Consider the following 27,500-nt stretch of genomic DNA (forward strand, 5'->3'; position numbering starts at 1 on the left):
TCTCGAGGACGCAGCAAGCAGCACTTCTAGGGGCCGAGCAATCCGCCTGCTCCAAACAGGCACTGCATTATACTGTAAAGCTGGCGAACAGCAAATTAGGATTGGAATGGAGTATTCAATCTAACACAAGTCGGACGCAGCTTGCATATTGTAGCTCATGCCAATGAGGTAACGATGTGAATGGAGAATTTGTTGCATTTCGCTGCTTCAAATTCAAAATCATGAGATGTGGTATTTAAATTTGACTGCAGACACTATTGGCTGCAGTGTGAATCCTTAATACTGTGGAGGTTTGATTCATTTCAGCAGCACATCAAGTGTCTCTTTGTTAAAATGTTATTGGAAGATGCTTAGGAGGACAGAAAACTTTAATTTCACGCAGACAATGTGCAGAAATAACATTCGACGTGACAACACACTAAACTGACGCCCGAGCCGTTCTTCATCATGTGGCTGCATCACATCTGCTCAGGCTCAAAAGAAAAATTTCCCTCAACTTGTCAACTTCCAATGCATGGATATTTTTCAGAAGGGCGGGTTGGCGGGTGGAGGGTTGAAGGAGACTTGTCACATTACATGTACCTTGTCTGTGCACGTCTTCACTCGCAGCTGTCATCTCACCTGACAGGTCTATCAGTGTCCACGGCTGATCAGAGCGCGTCCCTCAGCCTGACTGAACCGACAGCACGGCATTCCAGACTGACAGCTCCTCAGGTAGCTGGTGGAGGGGGATTGGGGGTTGGGGGGGGGGCAAGAGGCAAGACAACGGCCGCTGAGGAGTAAGAGAACACACGCAACCACGGCAAGGGGAGTAAATTAAAGTGCCGCTTTGCTGAATTCCCTCAAAAGCATGTGATAATGAAGTGCTCCTGAGATGACGCTTCGTAACTCAGCGATTGTTGCCAGACATTACCTTTAAAACCGCCATAAAAGCCCAGAATCCTCTTTATCGTGGAAAGAAACACAGGGTGCCAGTTTGACTATTTTTAAGCAAATTGAGTCTCATCGTTTTACGACAAACACATTGAACCGAGGCCAAAGCGCTCCGTTAACGCGGAGAGTTGTACGTGTTCCAGCAAAAAGAGAAAAAAACACCTGCGGGATGTGCTTTGGTTTAACCCATGAAAGGTTTAAATCGAGTGTCTATGATCACACCTGGGGGGGAAAACGAGGAGGGGAGCCCCCTCTCAGCTCATTCCCCTCTTTCGACAAAAGAAATCTGTCTTTATCTTGTCAAAAGCCATCGAAAACAAGACCATCCGGAACGCCTCGACGACACGAGGGCGAGACAAAACGGGAGAAACCTACGAGCTCCAGAGCGAGGACTCATTTGATCGGCTTAGCCACGCTCTCCTGGCTTCTCATGTACGAGGAGTAATTAGCAATTAACAATCGGGGTTTAACGAGATCCAGTTATTATCTGTAAGCAAGAGGGGGGGGGACTTTTGAGTTGGGACTGCATTAGAATTCCCATGCTACTCGAGTTTGATATGAAAAAAGAAATATATTTTAAAAAAAGAAGAAAAAAAAGAAAAGCGAGAGACCCAAGCAGTAATTCTCTCATTTTCACGACATCTCTGGGCCATTTCTTCCCTCCTTAAATTCCCAGATCAAACAGGCTGCAACAAAAGGCCCCAAATCCCCCCCACCCTCTGCTCTCCTCCTGCTCTCTCTTTCCAAAATGAGTTAAGCCTCTCAGCTCCATCATCCTCAACATGGCTTGCATCAACAAACCCTACGCTGCATCGCAAATGCTGCATAGCCTCAGAAATCAATCCATCTCTCTCTCACACACAGACACTCACACACACTCTCTCCTCATGCAACCCCCTCCCTCCAAACACGCAAAAGAGGGGGGGAGGGACAAAACTTTTCATATGTCACTCTGAATTTGTACTTACAGGCTAAAACACAAAGTACCGCCACAGCCACTGAAGTTTGTGACTCCCCCCCCCCCCCCTCCTCTTTCACTTGGCTAACTGTTTCTCTTTTGTCTTTTCCGGGGGAATATGTTCAGTCAGAAGGCTGCTGAAAAAAAACAAAAATATAAATCATGAGAGTATGACAGATGGGGTGATTCGGACGCGGCGACAGGAGAGGAAAGTAAACAATCTGGAATAAGGCCGCTGTCCGCCTTCATCGCGCTCTGACACATTCCGGCCTTTTGGTTGCTACTTCTGATTACCTCATCCACTGCCCCGGCTGTTTACCATCTCCACTCACAAGGTGGTGATTCTGGATTTTCAATTTCAACTTTCCCTCCCTCTCTGTTATCGTCTTTCCACGGGAGCTTCACCCGCGTCCGCGCCAGCACTCCCGGCCTTTAACGTGCACCTTCCCTTTACTCTTCAAACGTTGACGGCGACTGCTCGCTCCGACTTCTGAGGTGAAGCGGGGGCGCTTGATGCGCAAGAGCTGACTCGGGGGGGGGGGGGGGGGGGGGGGGCTCCAGGAAGAGGTGCTCGTTGCTGAGCTCTTAAGTGATCCTGTTTCACACACTTGTCAGTTCCTCCGGGGCTGGCAGGTCCTCCGCTGCCTCCGAGCTAGCTGCTTTTCAGGGCTGTCACCGGAGTGGTTAACGTTAATCTAATGCTAATATTCGTGTTCACCCGTTCCCTTGAGCTGAGGACACCTGCCTCTTGAACAGACAGGCCTCTGGTAGCATCTAGGCTGTTAGCATCCATAGGTCACTCTTTATGTCGTTAGCCGTTCCTGCCGGTCTCACCTCAATCGCCCCGCTCATCCTCCGAGGGGAAATTACCATTTCATCTTCAACCAATCCTGAACTCGAGTGCCAGTCCAGTAAAGCGTGAACTCATCCGGACCACAACCCCCCCCCCCATCAATTGAATCATCTCCCGTCCACAGATTTCCAAGCTAATTATTCCAGCCTTTAATTATTCCACCCGGCTGCCATTGAGATCTCTTAAAGACGGTCGGATTAGTGGATTTTGGAGTATTAGCTCAGAGGGTTGGCAGACCTCTGCACTGTGATTCAGGGGAGCTGAGAAGCACATCTTCAAAAGGTACCTTCAGCAGCACCGCCACGGGATCATTACACGGTATAAATCCACGGTAAGTTGCTTAAAAGCGTGTAAAGGTGAGCCGTGCTTAGGCGCAGACACTTTTGAGGGAGGAGGCTAACCGAGTGTGACTCGTGCATCGCGATGGTGACAGTTTAAAGCCACTTTGGGGACGAATTGTTTACAAGTTACTTAAAGGGCTTATGTCAACTTGGGTCAACATCAAGGCCTGAGGGGAAACTTCCGTGATTTTTTTTCTTTCTCCAGATTAAATTGGTACACTTTACACACTGCAATGTCACGGTCTGTGTTCAAAGAATTGATTTAAGCTACCACCTTTTAAAATCAAATGAGTCAATCACACTTTGTAAACTAATTGTCGATTCAGATGTTGCCGGCTGAGATTCACACAGAAGGGCTAACGGCTAACCCCACACTGAAGGTTCACCGCGATTGAAAATCCATCGCTGCGTTTGGAGTGCAAAGTCGTGATGTCTCCGGTCGACTGCCAAGTTAAAACTGCTCATGCTCGTTCAAGATGCTACCCCTCCTCTGAAAAAATTATTTTATGAGGAGCCTTGATGCTATTAAAATGCCCCAGATACATTCACCCTATAGTTCTCAATTAGACCTGACAGCTGCTGCATTACAAACAATAAATATAGCAAAGGGCTGCGCCTCAGGCCGGGAAGGACCCCTAACTATGACCCTGATATTTAATGATGAAAACAAGCAAGCACATGCATGTGCACGCACGGACGCACGCACGGACGGACGCACGCACGCACGCACGGACGGACGGACGGACGGACGGACGGACGGACGGACGGACGGACGGACGGACGGACGGACGGACGGACGGACGGACGGACGGACGGACGGACGGACGGACGGACGGACGGACGGACGGACGGACGGACGGACGGACGGACGGACGGACGGACGGACGGACGGACGGACGGACGGACGGACGGACGGACGGACGGACGGACGGACGGACGGACGGACGGACGGACGGACGGACGGACGGACGGACGGACGGACGGACGGACGGACGGACGGACGGACGGACAGACAGACAGACAGACAGACAGACAGACAGACAGACAGACAGACAGACAGACAGACAGACAGACAGACAGACACACACACACACACACACTCTCTGTGCTGTGGTTCCTTATTACACAAGCGCACAAAAGAACAGCATCTCCAGGGTTCACAAATGCATCGCAGATAGGACACCTTTACACTTAAGGGCAGAGAGGGCGGCACAACAATATGAAGATCATGTGTTTTGCTAAAAATAGTTTCCCTTTAACAGATTTTCTGTTTTTGGGATGTCCCCAAAAGGATGAAGCCTAATGAATTTGGAGATCCAATGCCTTTTCTTTCAGCACCACCAGCAAGTAAAACTGTATTTACAATATAAATATTTTAACATCTTTAACATTGATTGGCAAAACACTTTTATGGTTTCCAGACACAGAATCCTGATGATTTTTGTGATGCCCTGACTTCTACTATTCAATGAGTAACCATTTTGGAAATTTGGAGCAGACATGGACGTTCCCTACAAGGGGAATAATTGCCGATTCCAAAAGCAATCCGGTGCCATCGACTGTCCGGTACTTTGGTTTGTCCAACATTTCTGCAAAACGTAACATAAGCCCAGTGTTGCCGACTCCTTTCCCCATGAAAGTAGAGGGCAGCTCTGGAAGTTGCTAAACCCCCACTCCACTCCCCCAGAATGATCATTCTGAACGTAAACAATGAACATTGCTACAGTTAGTACTCACAGTTGTTAAGCTAGCAGCTTATTGAAGACTCCGGTGACAATCAGGTAGGTAGATAGACGGGCTTTCAACAGTCCTGCTACAGCCACAGATAACAGATCTGTTTTTGTTTTGTCAGGGCATTGTCAGTTCCTCCGGGGCTGATTGCTGTCGGAATGTAAAGAGAATTTCAACAAAAACAACAAAAAGCTTTGTTAAATACATCACCTACCATAGCTCTAACATGGCAACCTTCCAATCTTTACCATCCGTCCCATATGATGTGAACTCTGCTATTGGCTGAATGTACGTTGTGAATGGAAAACAGATGACAAACAGAGTTCACACTTGTGGGTTGAGAGGAAAACAAGTGCCCACTAGCAAAGCTATAAATGTCTCCATAATAAATTCCAATACAATAAACAAACAGTGCAGACTAAGTACAAAACAATCACGCACGCCGTCAGGGGAAACAGACTTCTTTACTGGATAGAAATGTCGACTAAACATTTAGTAGTTTACAGTACTGTCCGTCAGGCCGTCAGTAAAAGACTTGACGGGGCTTTGAACGGTCAAATGGAACATACAGACAATAAGGAGCATTTCAACATCAACAGTGGAGCCAAACTTGACAATCGCGATGGCCAAAACAAACAAACGGTAAACAAAGGTCTTTTGCGTCGTCCCTCCAGCTCTTTGTGATTAACATGCAGTCAATACATATCACATACCATCAAATATCTTTCACAGCGAGGCATCATCTTCCTGTCATAGTTTCAAGTTTCTCTTCAAAATAAAGGTCCTTTACATCATTTTAGCCTGATCCCATACAATTGTGTGACATGTTTATGCGTCTGCTTTATTGTTCTCATATTTTTGTTGTTGTAGGTATGATGCAGTGTCTGGACATCTAGACTCTTCTTCACCAAAGTGGCTTCTCACTAAAGCAGAAATATAAAGGGAAGCACTGAGAGGCAAGCATTTCAAAGTGAAACGATGCGGAATTCATAGAGCCTGTGTGCAAAGCATTCTCACCGTGCTACCACAGTACAGCACATTTCCACGAATGTAAGTCTGTGCAGACTCTTATACAGGTACACAACACAAACACACACACACACACACACTCCCTTAGGCAGCTCTCCAGGCATGTCATTAAGCTAGAGGGTACTAGAGTTTCCCGTTGGCGAAGGCTCCCTCTTGGAACTGAGGGATGAAGCTCTTGAAGTACGCCCTGGGTGAGAGAGAGAGAGGGGGGGGGGAGAGATAGAGAGAGAGAAAGAGAGAGAAGGAACACAGCAAATAAAATGCCAAAATGTGACAATAATTGTGTTTCAACTGCTTCAAAGCATCCAACACATTCACTGGGTCAGTCCCAGCATGTATTAAAATGCAGATGGTGTTTACATGTTACAATTACAACAGTGCATGAGATATCTACTCTCCACGTGTTAACGCTCTGGAGGGAAACACAGGCGACTCATCTTCAAGTAGCAGTCCACAAGGTATTCAGCCACAAGTGGTGCATTCAGGGTTGTGTGCAAATAGTTCATTTTTGGAAATATGCTTACTTTCTTGCAGAGGGATAGAGCACTCTCATATCCGTTGGTTTAATTGGTTCGCTTGGCATCAAGACTCGAAGGAAGGGGAATTAGCTAGCCTGACTGTCCAAAAACTGCCAAACAGTTTTGGTTTTACAGGGAATTATGTCAGTGACTTATGAACTCAGTGAATTATGTCAGGCCAGTGACTTCCTGAAGTCTAAATCTCCATATTTTCATTTAAAGCTGCTACTTTCATTTTGTGTTGATTTTGACGGCCCATGTGGACAAAAGTGCCAGTGTTCCCATGACTACCGCCGCATTCTGTCATAAAGATCTGCAGCGGACAGACTCCCTTTTTGAAAACCCCTCAATTTACTGCAGCAGGGTCTGACAGTGTGCCTGGCTCAGTCCTGGTTCTCCCATGCCTCTTTTCCCTCAAGCGAACCCAGCAATACGGCCTGGGCCTCCAGCAGCGTGGTGTTGGCTCTGCTTCATGTTGGAGCTCTGACTGCAGTAAAGTCAAATCTGGGTCTGTCCGCTGGTGAACCTGCATGCCGTAAATCATTTTGTCTGATGTCGCGGGGAATCAAATCCAGCGACAGGCATTCTCCCAAGAAATTGGTGAAAAAAGGCAGACTGACCCAAATGGTCAGCTTTCCATGTGGTAAGAAACAATAGTATTATCCTGTTTCTTTTTGTTGAAGTAGGCTCACGCTGTATATGAAACGATAAGTATTATTTCTTAGGACTTTAGATGAACAGATCGTTGGCTAACCAAGCAGCTACGTTTAGCGAAATTAGCTAATAGACAAGTTCTTTTTAGTTTGGACTCAGACAAGTATTTGTAAATCGTTGCTTCAGTATATTTGGACAGCTTGGGGAGGTTCCACTGCTTGTCCTGACAGACATTGTTAAGTTAGCATGGCCATAGTCAGAATGACCCATAGTCAGAATGCCTACAAGTATGAGAATAAAACCCAAGTCAAAGTTGTTCTCGTCAAAAGAGATGGTCATCCTGATTTGTTTTTGAGGAGACATTTAGATGTATCGAGATGAACCAAAGAATAAAAAAATAACACATTATGTATTGCTTTCCCAGCCTTTTTAGTTGCTCGCTCAGATCTTTCAAATATTTACAGCAGTCATGAACCTTTGCCATGCACAAAGCAAACACTTCTCAGGCTGCAGCTGACGCCTATAGATCTACTCTCATGGAGTCGTGCCAGTTTATGTTTACTGAAGGTGGAACCAAATCTGTGAGCATTGAATAATGGCCTGTGTGCGGTGCAGTCCAGACAATATGGTCCTATTGTATGATAGATCGAATGAAGCTCATACATGATCTTCATCATGATAAATGACCTTGTGTGACTTGTCAGAAACAGTTCCAGTGGGCTTTAATGGACCTTTAAAAAGACCTGCGAAGCATTCTGTTGCTTTTTAGTTGTCCACTATTTTATTTGAACTCTCTATGTGCAAAATGTTTTAAATTGAGGAATTTCCAAAATGCATTGGATCTAATGAGTCAGGATTCACTCACTTGGCCCTCTTTGCCATCTCATTGCCGTCCCAGCGAGGGCTGTAGGGATACGACTTCTGCACCTGAGAATAGAGCTGGCCACTGCTGGTGAAGTGGTACACGGACTGGAAGGTGAGGGTGGGCTGGTCCCTCGGGAAGTACAGTGGGAGGTCCACTACGGGGAGCAGAAGGAGGTAGGGGGAGGAAAAAGAGGACTATGTGGTTACCGCTTCAGCTGATCCAGGCTGATCAGAAAAACAGACCTTGTGACTTTCCTACCGTGTACTAGGAAGCAAAAGTCCTTCCACATAAGTAGAAGAGTGAGTTTTGTGAATCCCTCGGCATCATACTCCACCACGCCCCTGCAATGCACACACGCACATTGGTTTCTTCCAAATCATTTCAAACCAGGGCCAGTGATTAATGAATGCCCGCTGGACACATGCTGTGATCACTTCAGCGCACAATGTGGTGCTTCTCTAGTCGACTCACATTCCAAAGTGGCTGAGGAAGGCGGCGATGTACTCTCTCCTCTTGTGATAGCCTTGGATGACATACTGCACCTAGATGAAACAAAGTGGAAGGTTTAGCAAACACAGGCACAGCAATAGCAAAACAGCATTTTAATATTAATTAATACAACTAACCCCTCGCGACCGCATTTTGGGGACCTTTATGATGGAAGTAAATGACGACCATTCCCAAGCTTAAGTTGTTGCAGCAATTTTTGGGTTGATACTATTTGTTGCACAGATTTAGTGCTAAATTTAGAACAATGATCCTTTTAAAATATTACAATAAGAGACCAAGACCTTGAGGAACAACATGGGGAAGGATATTCTGTGATTTGGTGTCGAAAACTTTGACATTTGGAGATTTCGCCAATAATTGTATTTTTCGGCAATTGGACAAAGAATTGGCTTCTGTTCTGAAACTGTTCAGAAACTTTCTTACGTTCCATAAACAGAGGAAAGCCATAAATCCCCTGAATGCCCAGTTCTGTGATTAGCATAAAGTGAGTATGTCTGCGTGTATTGGTGTCATCAAAACACCGATATCTTCACTCAGAGATGTCAAATGGTATGTACTACACCCAGATTTTTAACATCTTTGCTCTATTAATATTTAACATGAATGTAAAGACCAAAATCAAAAGACGCATATCTGTTGGAATGCAGACAAGCTGGGTAAAAAGGTTGAAAATAAGCTGTATAACATAAAGCAAAGTAGTTATTTAAGGTTGTGACTTCCAAATAAGTTGCTCCAGTGGTGCCGGAATCCTCCAGAATCATGATACCATTGAACATTTAAATGTAGACCGTGGCACACCTAAAACTGAGATTACGATGTATTATCAATAAGTGCCAAAGGTCTGTTGACAATACATCCATTTGTTCACCAGGTTGACTGCAGTGGGGTCTGAATACAGGCCAGTGTTCATTTTGCTGGTTACAGGTCACATTATCATATTGTCCGATAATTTATTTAAGTGAACAGGAAAACCTGAGGGAAACCGAATGACATCAAACCATGCAATACGAAAGACGAGAAATACAGCCACCAAAACTCTACAAGGAAGTTTGGAGTGATCAGTGGCTGTCTGATCAGATCTCACCAAAGATGGGATTGGATCCTTTCATGCAAATCCAGTATTCTGTCAGAAATTATTGACAGAGCGAACCTATGAAAAATAATAAGGCCAGTTCCCAATCAGCTTCACACCAGTTCACAGACAACGAACAAAGGGCTAAATTATCACACAAGTATTATAATAACTGAAAACCTGGCAACAAAGGGTCACTCCCTTAAAGGAAAAGTTAATTCACACCCAAAGAGTCAATTGATTCTTCTGTAGGCTCTTTTTAAAAATGTAATTGCCGGAGGGATGTTAAAAGTTACCAAATACACAATCATTAACTTCTTAACACATTGCATTATATTGTACTAGACTGCCTTGTCTGTCTAAAAACAAAAGCATAACATCGTATGGTGCTACGGCAATCTAACTCCATGAAATTGGTCTATAGGTGCTTGATGTCAAACCACAGAGCCTAATAATGTAGAACGATGTTTGACATTTGATTGGTAGGAAGTAAAGGAAGTAAAGGAAAACATCAGCAGAAGGGGGGATGATGTTATTACTACACGATTATAGGTCCTAGACCCCTGGCCTGGAACAATACCCTCGCAGCGCTGCAACATCTTTCATGCATACCCTGTTTAATGAACAGGAATATTGTTTTCAATCTCATCAACTGCATTCCCCCTTTTAACCCCTCACCACATGTCCTGTACGCATGGTTTCAGGGTCTGTCTTACCCTGAATCAGGCCTCTACAGGCAGAGCTAACTCTCAGTCTGACGGCCGTGCTGTACGTACTAGCGGAGAGGCGTCGACAGCGAACCTACCCAGAATGTAAACAATGCCTCGGCCTGTAGAGAGATTAAGAGAGCTGAACCTTCTTTGAAATGGCTGCTTTCACTTTCAAAGCAGAAGGCGCAGAGCACAAAAGTGGCATGACATGCAATCTTTGAACAGGTGAATTTAAATGTCACAGTACAAAGTCTCACCAAATACCACTTGACAGCCAAATAAGCTGGTGTTAAGAGCTCTACCATAGGGTCTGTCAAACGCTCTCTGCTCGAGGCACTGTGTTCATTCTAGTAACACTTTACATGGAGCCTCTACGTTCAGTTTCTTCAAGGTATTCTGTATTTTTACATCTTTCTCATTTCATATAAGGTTGTCTTTGTAGTACACTGACGGGGGAGTTCACAAAGAATGGCCGCTGATAGCAACATGAATTGTGCAGTACTTGCAATCGCTATTTCCATAGAAATAGCGATTGCGCCGTAATGATATGCAATTTGCCTTTTTTTTTAAATTGCATCTGATTGCAATGTGGCAAAGGTTGTCTCAGTGCCAAGAATACAGTGGGGAGAACAATGGCGGAGGGGAAAAAGATAAATGTAATTTTGACCAACGAGGTTCAGAGGGCTTCCTCAAACCTTCAGACAACGTGGCAAGACAAACTATTGGAGCTTTGAAATACCCAGTCACCCATAACTTAATTGGCAAATAGCACAGGAGCACCAAGATGCTATTTGCTTGGCAGCAGAGTTTTGGTGCATCGCACCCTTTTGCGGGTGCTTTGGCACTTGGATGGTTCCTTTTCGTCTTATATGTGCAGGCTTAGCGGCTGCAAAAGCAGCGCAGTCCTTTTGAGAATTTGCCCCGTAGTGTAGCACCCCAACGCAACTGCTGCTTGTCAGCGATGGTATCATGAATACACATGAAGGCCTCTTTGCTGGGCTGCGACAGGTTTTCAAAAATACTTGAGCATATTTAAAAACCAGCGAGTGAGTTGGACATTTTGAATGCAATAAAAAAATCACATGATCACATGAACTTTCCAACACAAGAAGAGGTTTCTCCTTTTGCGAGCACATAACCGACATGTGCTTAGCGCATGTTGACAGGTGTGATGAAGTATTATCTTTAAGTCCAAAGAGGAGAAGCTCAGGGCTTGCTTGACTGTTGAGCATCCTGGGCAGGTGAGAAAGCCTGCAGTCAAGCCAGCCAGCTGTGAAGGTGACCTGCTCCATTCACCTCAGCAGGGACGGTTATGTATCAGTGCACCTGGGCAAGGCCGGCGAACTTCAGATTACTAAACTACGCGGAAAAAAACCTGCCGCAGAGATTAGACGGGCGCACTATTTAATCAAATGTGAAATCCCACCAGTGGGAATATTTTGAAGTTCTACATAGAGGTATGTTCCGAGAGGCGACTGCATTTTAGATCCAGTTTCCAGTTGGCAAAATATCTGGATTCACTAAACTCCGAGGCTAACTAATCTCTTATCAAACCTTTTTTGCTCTTCACATCCTTAGTAGCATAAAGCAATGTACAAAACATGTAGCGGGCTTATTCTTAGCCTGAGCTGACCCACACACCAATCTCCAGAAAGAGATCCTGCATTTGAATGCAGAATCTGAAGGTAACAGGGGACAAGATTTATGGTATCGGAAGCGTTCTGGTTTCCACTTGTAGTCCGAAGAGTATCGACCAATCACGTTCGAGCAGGCTTTGGTTGAATGCAGGTAAACAGTCCGTGTGGAAAGCAAAAAAAGGGGGAACGGATTGGCCGAAATGCAATCTGGGAACCCCCACCTATCGTCTGCCGAAGATTTTGCTTTTCTTAAGCTTGAAATCAGCTTGTAAACTGGCTACTTGTGAACCAATCCGGTCGTACACCTCGCCCTCTCAACTCCATTCTCGTGTTTGAAGTTGCTGATCAGAATGTAAACAACAACCCAAGCACGGAGAAGGAGGTCTTGGCTAAATCGTCGTCAGACAGGTGGGTTGAGAGACTGATACAGCATCAGCTGAAGCTACTAAACATTCATGCAGTCACAGATATATGGTGGCTTTGGCGGGAAGCCTCAAGGGACGGTCTGTCTGTGTTGCCGATTTAGCAACTTTCTTGGTAGATTTAGCAACTTTTGGAGCCAGTGCTGCAAGCTACTTTTATTGGAAAAGGGTTGGCAACACTGGGCTGGTTTTGTTTTTCTCTTGCTCGTTTCTCAAGATTATCAACTCGGTAGGTTATCTACCAGTTATATTTCAATCTCAAGCAGGTGAAGTTGTAGTGTTGTCCACTTCCTACGACCAGCAAAAGTAGAGAAAAATGGCAAACAGTATTTTTCGAATAAATTTCAGAATACAGCGATAATTTGGACAAATGGTGAACTTCTGGAAAGAAGAAAAGTTTCAGGAGATAAACTGAGCCTCTGTTGAAGAGTAATGTGGTATTGGTACCAGTGCATCGACAGCATATTGCATAATAAAAGTAAAAGCATTGCAATATATTGCCATAAGACCATGTAGTAAAATGCTGCGGTTCATCTGAGGAGTGCATACATAATGAATACAGCTGGAGACAGTGGTGCCTCACCCGCTGCTACTGCATGGTCGTGATTACTCATCAGCCATGTATGAATAATGGCATTTTGTGAAAGAGGAAAGTAGTAATCTCTGATCTGTGTGTCTGTCTGTGTGTGTTTGTGTGTGAGAGAGACGGGTCTCATATCTGCAAGAGCTCTTAAACACAAACACACATTGTGACTCAGACTCCTGTTCAATTATGTTTACATGGGACAGTGGAGGCGGCAATTGAGCTTTCTCAAAAGCTGGAGGGCCACATACTAAATAAGCTGTTTATCTAGTAACGTGACTGTGTGTGAGTGTGTGAGAGTTATTCAAGGGAACTGTGGATCACTGAACTTTCGCACCCATACTGAGAAAGGACTCCCACCCCCACCACCAGCGTCACCGTGACTTGCATCCAGACCTCTCTATTGGCTGCCTGGAGGTTTGAGTGATGCAAGGCAGGTGATCTCGCTCTGCAGGTATTCAAACCTGCCTGCGAACCGCGACCCCCTCGCCCGCTCGTCCACGTATTGTGTCTGTGCATGTGTGGGGAGTGTGATGCAATATCACCGGAAGTGCTTCCTGCTGTGTGATTAAGAACTCTCTCTCTCTCTCTGTCACATACGCATTCGCACCGCCCCCAGCTTTCATTTGTATAAAGAGTGACTGATCTGATGTCTGAGTACAAAATGCATTTTAAAGGATCAATGTCCTCCTGATCTGATAAGATCCACCTCCAAAAAGGAAAATCATTGGAAAAGACGTCAGAGCTTGTTGGCTACTTGACATTTATGGATAAATACAAATGTTTATTATGTTAATGAAAGGAGAAAGCACACACAGTACTTTTAACTGATCTCAGCCACAGCAGAAATGTCACATGAACTGTACATGTCGGATCTGAAGTGTAAACACTGTTTATGTATAATCTCTCACATTCTGCATTTCATCTGCACAGTCTACTTTTTTTTCACTACCTACTGTTACTGCTGCACAAGTTTCATTCTGTTCATATCTAGAGTGTTAATGTCTTCCCTTCAGCATCTATGCTACCCTTTACTCGAAGTATTACTGTTCATTCTTTACTTCTGGTTGGACGATGAACTGCCTTTTGATGTCTCAGCGCAATGACAATTAGATTGAATCTAATCTAATAGCATTTTGGACATTATCTTCGTATTTGTAACGAAGTATCATCCAGAGGTTAGAACTAGACCCCACCAGCATCCTCAACCTTTATTTGGATTTCGACTGAACTACACATCTGTAAAGTTTCGTGACTTCACCTCGCACAGTCGAGGCGCTATGGCGGTGACAAAAGTCTGTCCACAGTCACACACAAACGAGACTCACAAGGTGGAAACAATACCAGTGTCGCTGTCGCAGCTGGTAAATAAAATGACTCACTGCTAAGTTTGCTCTCTACTCAGCTTTCTGGGAAATCCGCTCACACAGCTCATTGCTCTTTTCGTTATGTACGGTGAGGAAGTCACTGTACAGATAATTCTGCCCAGTGACTCACGTGCTGTGCATTACTTTGGTGGCAGGGTTGCACTGAGCGCTGATAAGAGAAACACAGATGTTTGTGTTCATAATGATCAGAAATAGCCCTCTTCCACAGAGAGGCAACCTGTGTGAATGTGGAAGTTATTCAGTCCAAAAAAGAAAAACTAGGGTACAGTTGGTTACAAAAAACATTTGAAACGACCAGATGACCACTACGATTGTTTTGGCTAACCGTGCTTCTCCTCTTGCTGTCCACTTTGCACAGCAGGTGTGAAAATCTATTTAGAATGCCAGCAATGAGAACACACATTGTGTAATATACCAGCTACGAACTGGAATGTTGGATTGATGATTATCTTGATAACACATCTGGATACAGGCACAGGGTCCACAAAAGCAAAGTCAAAACATCTCCATTGCCCCCTGGTGGCTGGCTGCAGCACAGGTCATAAACCCCGCCCCCATTTATGTTAGCGGATGAGACATGGGGCAAACAAAAAAAAATCAAAGTACACCTCAAATAAAGTTTTCCCAAAGACCGTTTCTGTCATTTAAGGTATTTATAGAGATATTCTGGTCAGTTGTGTCATTAGCCAAACAGCTACCGATGCTGACGTAGCAGCTCGGTGCTTCAAACTAACAAGCTGTGGCCGTGCTCGTGATTGGCTTCGGGCGGATGTAGGACGGGACCTCGATGGCGCGGCACCAAGCGCTTTTTACACAACGTGATGAAGTGGGGACGTGACGTCCATCTATAAATACCACTCATTGTCTAATGGTGTAAAAACACCATCAGACAATGACCTAGAACCTGACAAAGTGGAAAAAGTAGTAACTATAATTATCCTGCTTTCACCTTACTATCACTATCATGTCAAGAAACACAAAAAGGATGATTTCACTGAAATAGTTTGAAAGCAACTAATTCCTGGTCCTGTATGTACATACTGCAGGAGATGACTGAGAAGCCCTCAGGGTCTATTAGGTCCTGGAGCTGATTTTCGTGAGTAATTCTTTAATGATGCAGACGCCAGGTGCTGCCACCATCGCCCAGCACAATCCTCGTCACAGCCACAGCTGTGAGCACAGTGTGCGGCAGTTAAGTTGTGTCAATACAATCGCAGCATCTGGAATACGTGGGAGGGAATAATTGATGGTTTTAAAAGAGCAAAATGACTGCACAGCCCGTCCTCGAAATAATTACAAGAATGATGTATTTTTCTTACAAGCAATAATGGATACAAAGAAGCCGAATATTGTTTTGTGTTTTTGCTTAAATGTCCAGCTTCTGTCTTCCTCTGATGACTCTGCTTACTCGGGCAAAGCTCAGCTTACTTTCTTTTGGCTGGAAGTGACTCCAAAGGAATCTCAATGCTGCTTCTGCCACACAAATGAGCCACGTGTCTGCTAATTGCAGACTGGGTTAATTGCTACTGTATGCTGTCAGCCAACCAGGGTTCGCACGCTTGCCTTGAAAAAAATGTCCATGCTACCTCCTGATTTTCCAGGTACCATATTAAGTGATGATCTATAGGCCCCTGAAGCTTTCCGCCCCCATCCGCGCACCCCTCCCCTCACACACACAACCCCCTAGGACACCTGACTACTTACTTGATTTAAAAGATGTGCCACTCAAGTCTACATTGTAAATGCTTAGAGATTATGTCTTATTGATAATATCAATGCATGAAATAATGCAACAAGCTGTAGATGAACAACAAACGTGTTTTGTAGACCCAGACAGCCAGAACCTCACTGCACCGACTGTCTCCTAAAAATGACGTTCCCCCAAAACTAAAATGCATTCTCAATTACATTTGACCAAAAACGTATTTTCTCCCTGAGTACGTTTGTGTTTCGCGGGCCACATAAAATGACGTAGCGGGCCGGATTCGGCCCGCGGGCCGGGAGTTTGAGACCCCTGCCCTAGAGGCAGCTCGCGCACCCCACTTTGGGAATCCCTGCTCTACAACATGGGATCATCCATTTCTATCTACAGTAAAAGCTGTTCACATGTAAAGGGTTTTTATAAACTCATCTTAATTCTGTGCTCAATAGTTTCATTTCATTACTATTTTACACATCATCCAATACAATTTTCCAGGACAACTGTTTCAATTTCCATGTAAATGTTAACTTTTGCTCAGTTTCCATGACTTTTCCAAACCTGGAAAATGAAAAGATAAATTCCATGTTTTCCAGGTACTGTGGGAACCCTGCCAACGATTAGTAACATTCTGAGATCCAAGAACAAGGTACAAAAATGGCTGTTTTATGACCGTTAAGTTCACAAAAAGCCTGAACTATATGGACCAAAACAATTGCTACAAACTCAAACAATAGGGGTGTAAACGTTACAATGGTGTGTAAAGTTCACTCTTCATCAGGGCATGCGAGCGGAGCGGGAGAATTCCCGCTGACGGAGCTGTTTGTTCCCTCCGCTCCCTCACTCAGATTTCACTCCGCTCCACTTAAATGGCTTACACTATTTATGTTATTGGTTTATTTGATAAGGGACAGTGCATATTAATAAAAACATTGCTGTATATGCGTATATGTATGACTTAGCCAAGAGGCTATTTTTCATCTGCAGTCCCAGAGAAGACTTCTTTTTCTCCAAAGAAGTCCAAAATCTGTAAAGTATTTTGTTTTGGGCTGAAGGTTACCGAATGTCTTTTCTGTTTTTTAACAATCCAAGCATCTACTGAAGCTGTCTAATCAAACTTAGAATGTCTGTCAACACCATGAAAAAAAAAATCCTTCAACAAAATCTTCAATTTAATTCAAATATAACAAAAGCTGAATATTTGGCTGGATATAAACATGTTTGGAAACGATTAAATCTGCCATCATTGTGACTTTTGGACTTCACAACGTTCTGGAGTTACCGGAAATGTTTGGATCACACAAGTGTGACGCAATCCTTCACAGCCACCACGGGAATCTAATCCGACAATTAGTATAATATGAACAACATTAGTGTAAGCTGGTCTTTAGCTGCAACTTTGCAGAAATACAAGTTCTAAACAGAATGAATTGACATAGATGTTTAAGAAAAAAAAAAAATTGCTAGCATTGAAATGTTGACTGAATTGAAATGTTAATGATATTCTGGGTGGGGATCGGCACGCTTCGGACTCACGGTGTGAGCGGTAGCTACCGGATTGTAATTGAATGAAGAGTTGATGGTGAAATTGTGAGCAAGACTCCTTTTGCTTGTGTCAACGTCGCCTCTATTTGCTATTGACGCTGCTTTGCAACATGCCTTTCTGAACGCAGGCTGTGGCCTCCGTGACTCTTTCAGGGAGGCGGAGGGAGCGGTCCCGACACTGCTGGACACACCCGGAGACATGGAGGTCAGCCGGGGACACGAGTGTTCCAGGCACCCAGAGTACGCTGTTCAGAGTCCAGGCGAACAGGATGAGATGGAGGGTATCTGTGTGTGTCATGTGTGTATGTGGGTGTAGCGCGGGGGGGGGGGGGGTGTGGATAGGCATTTCTCCTGAGGGAAATGGCATTACATCGTGTCTACACTGCATATCTACCTGTCAACCTGCGGAGGCCAAGGAGCGCTCAGACAGCCTATCGCGGTTGGCCAGTACGCCCACGTCGGCAGATGCCAGAAACACGTGCATGAGTGCCCATACACACACACACACACACCTTGACAAAAGACATTCCTCAGTGGACACACGCTTTGCTGCACCAACGCTTACAAATTATGCAATAACTGATTCCCAAACCTGTCACACACATTAAAGTTACTATGAGGAACTTTTAACTGACTGTGAAACAGTCCGTATTTAACGCTGATGCCTCTTTATGACCTCCATAAATAAAGGAGACCGTCAGCGGCGTCACCTGGACGGATTCTGCTTGAAATGATGCAGATTCACCAGAAACTCCTTCAGCGACCGGCCCACCCCAGACAGGACCCAGATCAGATCAACACAATTTAAAGTTCCTCAGAGTAGCTGTAAGAAATCTTGCTCCTCGATAAAATTCCTTAACATTAGAGGTTACAAACCGTTTGACATTGGTATACACAAAAAGCACATCTAACCAGGCTGTGTCAAGGTTAAATGAGTTATATCAAACACTGTTACCTTGTTGGTGAGTAACTGGCACACTTGGGGGACATAGTCAATTAGGCATCCTCCACTGGGGAATGCTGGGATATGAAGTGCCGTGGAGCCTCCCAGAGCACTGATTGAATACAAAAAGACAACAGTTAGCCTGTAAACACACAAACTCAGATTACACAAAACATGCACGTTCTACCACGTTCTCTTTGGCACGATACAACAATTATTGGGACAACTCAAAGCTTTGTGTGACATCCTGCCTTCATGGACATTTGTGTAAACCACTGAGTAAAAAAACCAAAAGAAGAAGCGAGCACTGCTAGGTGGCTACTGAAGTTGTGCAATTAAAAGCATAGGAGTGGCTCATGCCTGTGGAATCCTCCTCATTCTCATTCACTCGTCAAGTTATTCTTTTGACATCCTCCTGATTAAATCCTGCAGCACAGCTCCATTAGTGATTAGAGCATGCTTGTTTAATCAGGGAATCTGCTGCTGCAGCTCCCGAGTGACTAACCGACCGAAGTAGTCACTCCCTCGTTTTTTTTCTGATCTGGGGCAAAAAAAACAGAGGGAATACCCTGAGGATGGGTTAAAGGTCTTAAGGAACCGCTCATTGGCTTTTAATGCTCATTTAAAGACACATAGTGGAGGGTTTCTTCTACCGCTTTCTATTTTCATTTATCTTCATTCCAGCAGGACAGTCGGAGGGCATTCAGAGACGCTATGTCGTTATTGTTAACGGCATGCTGAAGTGAATGACTGCCGTTTACCAGGTTAAGCATGCATGATGCATGTAAATAGTCCACATTATGCAACATTATGTCAAAGATCACGTATGTTGAGATGCAGACCCTAAGGCTTATCCTTTAGCTGATCAGAAAGGCTCTGAAGGTAAAACTCGACAATAGTGAGTCACAGACCGAGGCCATGATCCCTCCAAATCCATCACATCATCCAAAAGCTGTTCTGAAGTCTTTTTGAACCAAGTCCAAGTCACGCCTCAAGTCTTTGAGATGCCAAGCATAGTATGAAAACACCAAACACTCTGGTTTCTTTAATGGGACCCAGGCATTTAAGGTCCAGTTCCAAGTGTTGGATCATTAATCACATACAATCATATTTATCTGTTTGGTAACATTGAGACCAGGATAAGTGCTGATACCGAAGACATTTTAGGAAAAAATATTGAAATCAAGCAATGCAATGCACAAGGGATCAGACCTGAAGCCGCTTGAGAAGTGAACAAGTCAAGCTTAACTACAGGAGCAGCTCTTATCACAAGCTTACAAAAGAAACCGTCGACAGATTTAAGTTGACTCACTATATTTAAAATGATGAATACTTTTTACAAGCTATTCAGTACCAGTTGAGTTCATTTAAAATCTTAAGGCAGCGCTAACTCATATTCATAGTTTTACAGTGTAATGTGACCAGCTTTCCATGAAGCTAGCAGTGCTGCACACAAATGAGTCCAAGCGCATGCTATTCATTTTAAAAGGTCAGTGAGATACACATCTATAGAAGGAGAGAAAGCAACATTACAATCTAAAGGCCTTTGCACACCAAGTTAAACAATAAATGACAATCACATTTACACACTGACAGGTATAATTTCGAATCCGTCAGAGTTGTTTGACCGCACAGAGCCACCGTAAATGCAAACATCATCCAAAATAGCATCTGGTTTAATTGGTTCATTTGTGACCCAGCACAAAGCGCTTTACGACAAACAAAGTGAGGAATACAGAGATGCATGAATCTAAATATAGATTGTGGCAGGTGATGGCAGAACAGCTTGGAATGGGAGATGGTCGTAAACAAAGGATGTACGAAAGATTAGACAATCGTGATTGAGCTCTCGGAAGGCTAAACGACAGCTTCTTGCTAATGTGATTCATTTATTAGCCACATTTGGGGCTAGCGCTATCCATTGAAACCATTGAAACATTGAAATGTAATTGAGTTTTGTCTTGTTTTAAAATGTTTCAGAACAAATAAAATAATAAAATGCATGGCACTCAGTGTACAAGGTGCCTGTGCGTAACTGTTGATGAAAAAAAAGAAGGAAGCATAATTACACAGATTTGGTGTGCAAAGACCGTAAGTTTGTAATGTCATCAACACATTACCAAAGATTAGTGCAGATTGAGTGCACAAAAAAGGTCATCTCAACATTTATGCTGTATGAGCATTTGTACAAAAAACATAATTAGAAAATTCCCCTCTGATGTCTTGTTTAATAAAAGAGGGGAGGTGGCATAAAAAAATTGGTTGATCCTAATAATTAGTACAGTTGTCAAATTAAATCATAATAATAATCTTAAATATTAACAAAAAGGAAAAGGAGCTCTTTCAACAACTAAAAGCAGGAACCAGCGCATATTTTAAATAATGTGTGCATCAGAATCATTTTCATAGCTTTGGAGAGGAAAATAGGCAATATGTTTGAAACTATTACGCTGCTCATTTATGTGTAAACGCTAATACATGTTGTGAATTATGGATGATTTATTGAATATGAATTTAGAGTTTTTTCCATTTTATTCTGGAGCCAGCAGCTGACGGTGTTTCAGCTTCACCTTGTTTCTGAAGGTGTGCATTAGGTTATTGAGATGTGGCATGAATCCTGGTTATGTTATAAATGATTCATGAAGGTTTGGCAGGGATCCAACAGACATAGATTATTCAACAGAGTACTTTTTCAGTAGTTATGGGCAGCTTGCCTTCAATTTGAGTCTTAAGAGCAGACGGGTCGCAAGACCACAGCTGTTCATCATTCCTCCGCAGCCACAATGAAATTTTGTTCATGGTGTATCAACATGTTTGCATTGGTTCATGACAATGTTTGTATTGGTTCATGACAATGTTTTTATTGGTGTATGACAATGTTTTTATTGGTGTATGACAATGTTTGTATCGGTGTATGACAATGTTTGTATTGGTGTATGACAATGTTTGTATTGGTGTATGACAATGTTTTATTGGTGTATGACAATGTTTTATTGGTGTATGACAATGTTTTTATTGGTGTATGACAATGTTTGTATCGGTGTATGACAATGTTTGTATTGGTGTATGACAATGTTTGTATTGGTGTATGACAATGTTTTATTGGTGTATGACAATGTTTGTATTGGTGTATGACAATGTTTTATTGGTGTATGACAATGTTTTATTGGTGTATGACAATGTTTGTATTGGTGTATGACAATGTTTGTATTGGTGTATGACAATGTTTTATTGGTGTATGACAATGTTTTATTGGTGTATGACAATGTTTTTATTGGTGTATGACAATGTTTTTATTGGTGTATGACAATGTTTGTATTGGTGTATGACAATGTTTGTATTGTGTATGACAATGTTTGTTTGGTGTATGACAATGTTTGTATTGGTGTATGACAATGTTTGTATTGGTGTATGACGATGTTTGTATTGGTGTATAACAATGTTTGTATTGGTTAATGAAAAGGTTTTCTACCAAAAGCTGAAAGGCCGTGACTGACACCAAAGTTATGAGGATTGCACAATTTTGAAAATTCCAAAGAAAAGTCGGGGGAGTAGTGAAGAGGGAGGTGGAGCACATCATCATGCGCTCCACCTGCCATCATTACCAAACACCACAAATGTTTATGGGGAAATGACGTCCTAACAGAGTTCAGGAAAAGGTGAACAGGGACAGGACTCCGCCTTGACTGGCCTGGGAGGAGTATTTACAATAACTAAAGAAGGCGTTCTCCTGCTCTGACTAGAAAACAGCTGGTTTCCCATCAGCTGCTCATCTGAAACATAGAAATACTGATGAGTCTGGATTTACTCAAACTGGCTAAAGATAAGAATCCCATCCATCCACTAAGTTTCAAATGCAATAACAGCTTTTACTAAGATCCCCGTCCAACTTTTGTCTTTTTGCAAAATGATACTCAACTGAATATTAATAAGGTCTTATTCACAGAGATGCCATACAGACTGTCATGAATCCATTTTCATTGTCAAAATCCTTTTCTCCAGAACTCCAAAGCCACCATTTACAGTAGGCTTTGTGCACATAATTAGCATTAGCTTGTGCATTTCGCCGTGCACCAACAAATGGTCGATTGAAAATGGCTTGCAGCAAAGAGAAGATAAGCCTTTGAAAATGAGAATCTAAATGATGCCCATCTATCCTCCCACAGGTCTAAGAATAGCGCCATATCATTCAGATGGAAATGCAGACAGACGCAAAAAAAAGATGGTGGTGGTGTGTTCGTCACTCATGTGTGTCAATAGCAGGCATGTGAACAGAATGTCATGCATTTTGGATTTCAATGGTTTTGCCCCTTGAACGCTCAATTGAATGGAGGCTGACGTGACACCGACCTCTTGTGCTAGAATCTTTCAAAAGGTCTTCCAATTTTCACAAACTCAGTGTTAAAATAGTGGTTTTACTTTGACCTTAGTGGTCTAGTCTAAGAGTCTAACTTTACATTTACCTTTGACATCAGGCCATGGTCCACATGTAGACCCACTTCAAACTCATTCAGTTTATTTCAATCCATCAATCTCGTCTGTCAGTGGATTCAAACCCATCTCATTGTTGTGAGGAGACCATGCTTTTATTCCACACTTAATAAATACTTAAGTGAGCTAAAACCAAGAAACTTTGTGGCAAGAGACTGCAATTACGGCTTAAAATCAACATAAAAAAACAAAAAAACATTGAAAGCTGAGCAATGACAGTTGCAACTTCAGTCAAGCTAATTCAACCAAAGCCATTGTTACAGCAGAACATGTAATCAGATGTTATAAAAAGCACAGGGCCATAAAACAGCTGCACAGTGTTTTTTGAAGTGTTTTTCAAGCTAGGTTTCAACATAGTACTTGGCATAACACTTCCACTTTTTGTTTTCAATTGGGTTGCGTTGGAATGCTGAAAGCTGAAATGAATCTCAAAAACATTGCTGAAAATAGATATCCAATTAAAAAAAAATTGCAAAAAGCTGAATAATTCAAAAAAGTTGAAAGATTACAAATATGAAGTTATGTCACCCCTCTCCTGAAAGAGCTGAACATTTTGATATTCGAACGGTTTCTGTAGCTTAAAAGAATTCCAGCAGTAGTGATATTTGTTGTAGTAGTAGTAGAAGTATTATTCGCAGTATAAGTATGAGTAGCATTTGAATAAGTACTAGTTGTAGCAGTAGTGATATTTGTAGTAGCAGTAGTAGTAGAAGTTGTCGTCGAAGTATTTGTAATTAGAAGAAGTAGTAGAAGTAGTAGTATCAGCAGTCGTACTAATAGCTGTAGTAGTATTAGTACTGGTTATTAGTACTGGTAGTAGCAGGAATAGCAGTATTAGCAGTTGTGGTATCAGTAATAATAGTAGTGGTAGTGGTAGTAACAGCAGTAGTGGTAGTAATAATATTTATGGTAGCAGTAATAGCAGTAGCAGTAGTAGTAATAGTAGCAACAGCAAAAGTTGTAGTAGTAGTGGTAATACTAGAAATATTAGCAGTAGTAGTAGTTGTCGCAGTATTAGTAAGAGCATTCATTATTTCAACAAAAAAGCCTAATTTTGAGCGAAACGTTTAAATACAGTTAATCCATGAGGCTTTTATTTTGAAAGGGTGGGACTGGGTGGGGGAGGGAGGGGGAGAGGAGACATAATCATCATGTTTGACACATAAACAGAGGTTATTAAATGACCGGCTTCATCACAAGCAGTTCAGTTAGAATTCACTCTCTGGGGCTTTTATTTTTGAAATGGGGTGTGGGGTGTGGGGGGGGGGGGGAGAGGAGACAGAATCATAATGTTAGATAAACACAAACCGGTTATTAAATGACAGGCTCATCGCAAGCATTTCAGTTAGGATTCATTCTATGGGGCTTTTATTTTAAAATGGCGTGTGTGTGTGTGTGGGGGGGGGGGGGTGGAGGAGGGGGGAAAGACCTCTAAAGATCCCTAAGACCTGAATGACTGTATGAGAGACACAGAGAGAGAGAGGGAGAGGAGTGTATGTGCGCGTGTGTCTGTGAGTCTGTGTGTTTATCAACATCACTAATTGGCTCAATCGCAAACACCTGTGTGCCTGAAGCCATTTCATGGAGATAAAACAGGGAAACACCTCTCAAACAAATCATCAAAACTCCCATAACCGTAGCTCCTATTGCTCCGATATTAATAATTGAGGGGAAGAATGAGTTGAAGAACAGATCCTGTAAAAATTGTGTCTGTAGTGTAAAAAATGTGGCTTAACTGGCGATCTAGAAATGGGGTACCGTGTTCTGTGGAAGATGTTTTTGAAGCAAAATTTAACATTGGTCTCTATGGAGCAGAAAGTTGGTTTTCCTCTCAATTAACGGCTTCCGTGTCAAATGTGGAAATCTGTGGGATTCCACAGTACTTTTTCTACGTCAAGGACAATATTAGCTACTTCTACATCCAGAAATTATGCATGAAGAGTGAAGATTGTGGACACAGTGGCAAAATACGAATGTTTTTTTCACAAGAATCTCAAGCTGCTCTTCACTCTAGCGGTGACATCACGCACTCTAAGCTGCGCAATACACACCCATTATAAAGTCAGAAAAGGGCTGAAAAATCATAAAAGTTAAATTGCTGCAGTTCAAAAAGTTTAAAAGATATCAAAAAGCTGAATCATGTTGGCAATAGTTGAGGGTTTTCTCAACATTTGAAAGTTGAAATGGTGTCTGTAGCTGAAAGTATGAGGAAGTTTAAAAGGATTTGTAAATATTCTCCATAGAGATCCCATTAAAAAAAAAGTTGCTAAAAGCTTAATAATTCAAAACGTTTAAAGGATAGAAATAGAAAAAGTCATAGCAGACATGAGCTCAAGGAGCTGAACATTTTGATAGTTGAACGGTTTCTGTAGCTTAAAAAATGAAGAAGAAGAAGCGTTGCGACGAAACGGGGGACGGAAGAAATAGTGGAATAAAGAAACAGGATAACAATAGTTGGAATGCTTAACAGCATTCCAACAATAAATTGAATTTCATCATTGTCAGCATGCTGTGAAGCAGATAGCTTCCTCTCAGGCAGCTCAAGCTGCTACATGATAGTCAACAGATGTGCAAGGCGATGGTCACATGATCACCAGAGCTGGCACCAATGAGCTACTTTTAGCGTCTCTACTCAGTAGGAAGTGGAAAATATGGGGGGGGGGGGTTAAATCAATGATGAAAATGAATGCAGCAGTTAGTGCGACCTTGGATTTAATCCAATGAACAAACTAGCAAAACGTACACGGACCTCGGATGTATTATTGACGAGACCTGGGTGCAGCTCTACTTCTCCGCTCTCATGTTGGACAGAGCACAGACTTGCAGACGCTACAGTGACGAACGTTGGCCTCACGAGGTACAAGTGGTACGGATGGCGAGGGCTAGCTGGCTAGCATGCGCATTTAAGTAGATATCTCTGCAACACAATACACAGACGTCTTTGACATAACGTTGACACTGACAACGTCATTAAGGTTATTTTCTCATGCTTGAAAAAGAATGTTCCCCTTTCACCAGACAGGGGGCTGGGAGAACACTCAGCAGTGACACACTCGAGGTGACATGTTGTTAAGAAAAGGTTTGACAGGGATTGTTCGAGTCTGTGTGCACGCAAATACATATTCATATCTTAGTTTCAAAATCGAAAGGAAACAATAGGTAACATGTTCCTGAAATTGTACGGCATCTATATTAATATGCCAATGTTCTCAGACCAGTATGAGCTTTTAGATTGCTTCCTGTGGGTGGACTCACAATCCAGACATAATGGTGTTTTATTTTCCGAGTGGCACCCTGAAGAGTCCTCGCTTCAGTCTCCACTGGTGACATCGCTCTCGACACTACCCACACATACCGGAGTCACCATGCAGACATGCTGCCTAGCGCAGCCCCTCTGAGCAATGCGACCCACTGTATGACATATTTACAGTAGACAGTGGGACATGCACGGCTGTAAACAAACACACACACACACACACACACACACACACACACACACACACACACACACACACACACACACACACACACACACACACACACACACAGTACAGCGACAGGGCTGCCTGTGACTTCATCAACCAAAGAGATTATCCTCCGTGACGAAGCTCAGTTTGTTTATTTGTGTGTTGTTATGTACGTGCGTGTGTGTGTGCGTGTGTGAGAGAGAGAGAGAGAGAGAGAGAGCGAGAGAGCGAGAGAGAGAGAGAGCGAGAGAGAGAGAGAGCGAGAGAGCGAGAGGGTGACAGTGTGCAGTGACAGTGTGAGAGCAGATAAAGGCTCAATTGGAAAAGAGGGCAGACATGATTCATTACCAAAGTGAAAGATGAGGCCAAGAAGAACTGTTTGGAGATTCAAATGTGGTTTCAAAGCAGCAACATTTCCATTTTGATTGCCTTCTTGGTTTCCTAAAGCCTGGGGGGGGGGGGGGGGGGGGGCACCTTGCCCTCTGCGTCTCCTACGACACACAACGAGGCTCCTTTAGCGTCTGTGTGAGACGCACTGGGTTTTCAACCAACTCCAATGTAAAGCCATCCACGTCAGTATTAGACGGTCGGAGCGGGGGAGTTCGTGCAGGGCGGGTGAACGGGCGAGTCAAACAAACGCAGGACTTTCACCAAGGAGACCGCTGTTTGTGTTGACTTATTTTTGTTTCGTGACTTTTCGGACTTTACCAACAGCAGTTACATAACAGACATGGTTATTTAACACAACGAATTTGAACCCAAAACATCATGTTTTCCTAAATCGGGGGCGAGTGCTTCTGCTGCCTAAACCAAACCAAGTAAACCTAAAAACTAATTAAACCTACGTTGGAAGTTTATTTTGAAAATAAACTATATGCATGTATTGAGCAGAAACTGAAGCGACGTCCAAGACGGATACTAGAGGGGTCCCTAGAGCGTCATAGTTTGAGGTGTGGGACCACTGACCAAGCCTCCAAATTTTGACGAGTTGGGAACGAGAACGTGTTGGCAGGGGAGGCGGTATATGCAGTTTGAGAACGGCCATCAGTGAATTAAGCCCATTGCGCAACATCGAATGCAACTTCTGGTGATGTACACATTGAGCAGACGTTAGAAGTTTATCTTTTGCATCACATTCGACATCTTGACTT

The 27,500-nt window shown here is 43.2% G+C and overlaps 1 protein-coding gene across 4 annotated transcripts in view; it reads right to left on the reverse strand.

Moving 5' to 3' along the window:
• Positions 1-5,270: 5,270 nt before the first annotated feature.
• babam2 (BRISC and BRCA1 A complex member 2) overlaps positions 5,271-27,500 on the reverse strand; it is a 97,023-nt gene continuing 74,793 nt past the window's right edge. For all 4 annotated transcript variants that reach the window (XM_079286647.1, XM_079286648.1, XM_079286649.1 and 1 more), the window contains exons 8-12: positions 18,404-18,503; positions 8,354-8,424; positions 8,141-8,223; positions 7,883-8,036; positions 5,271-6,032 (exon numbers count right to left, since the gene is read on the reverse strand). In XM_079286647.1, coding sequence (XP_079142773.1) covers positions 5,969-6,032; positions 7,883-8,036; positions 8,141-8,223; positions 8,354-8,424; positions 18,404-18,503 — 472 coding nt within the window. In that variant the 3' untranslated portion in view covers positions 5,271-5,968. The remainder of the gene's footprint in view (positions 6,033-7,882; positions 8,037-8,140; positions 8,224-8,353; positions 8,425-18,403; positions 18,504-27,500) is intronic.

Source organism: Melanostigma gelatinosum (genome assembly GCF_949748355.1).
Source record: "Melanostigma gelatinosum genome assembly, chromosome: 16".
In the NCBI taxonomy this organism is placed as follows: domain Eukaryota; kingdom Metazoa; phylum Chordata; class Actinopteri; order Perciformes; family Zoarcidae; genus Melanostigma; species Melanostigma gelatinosum.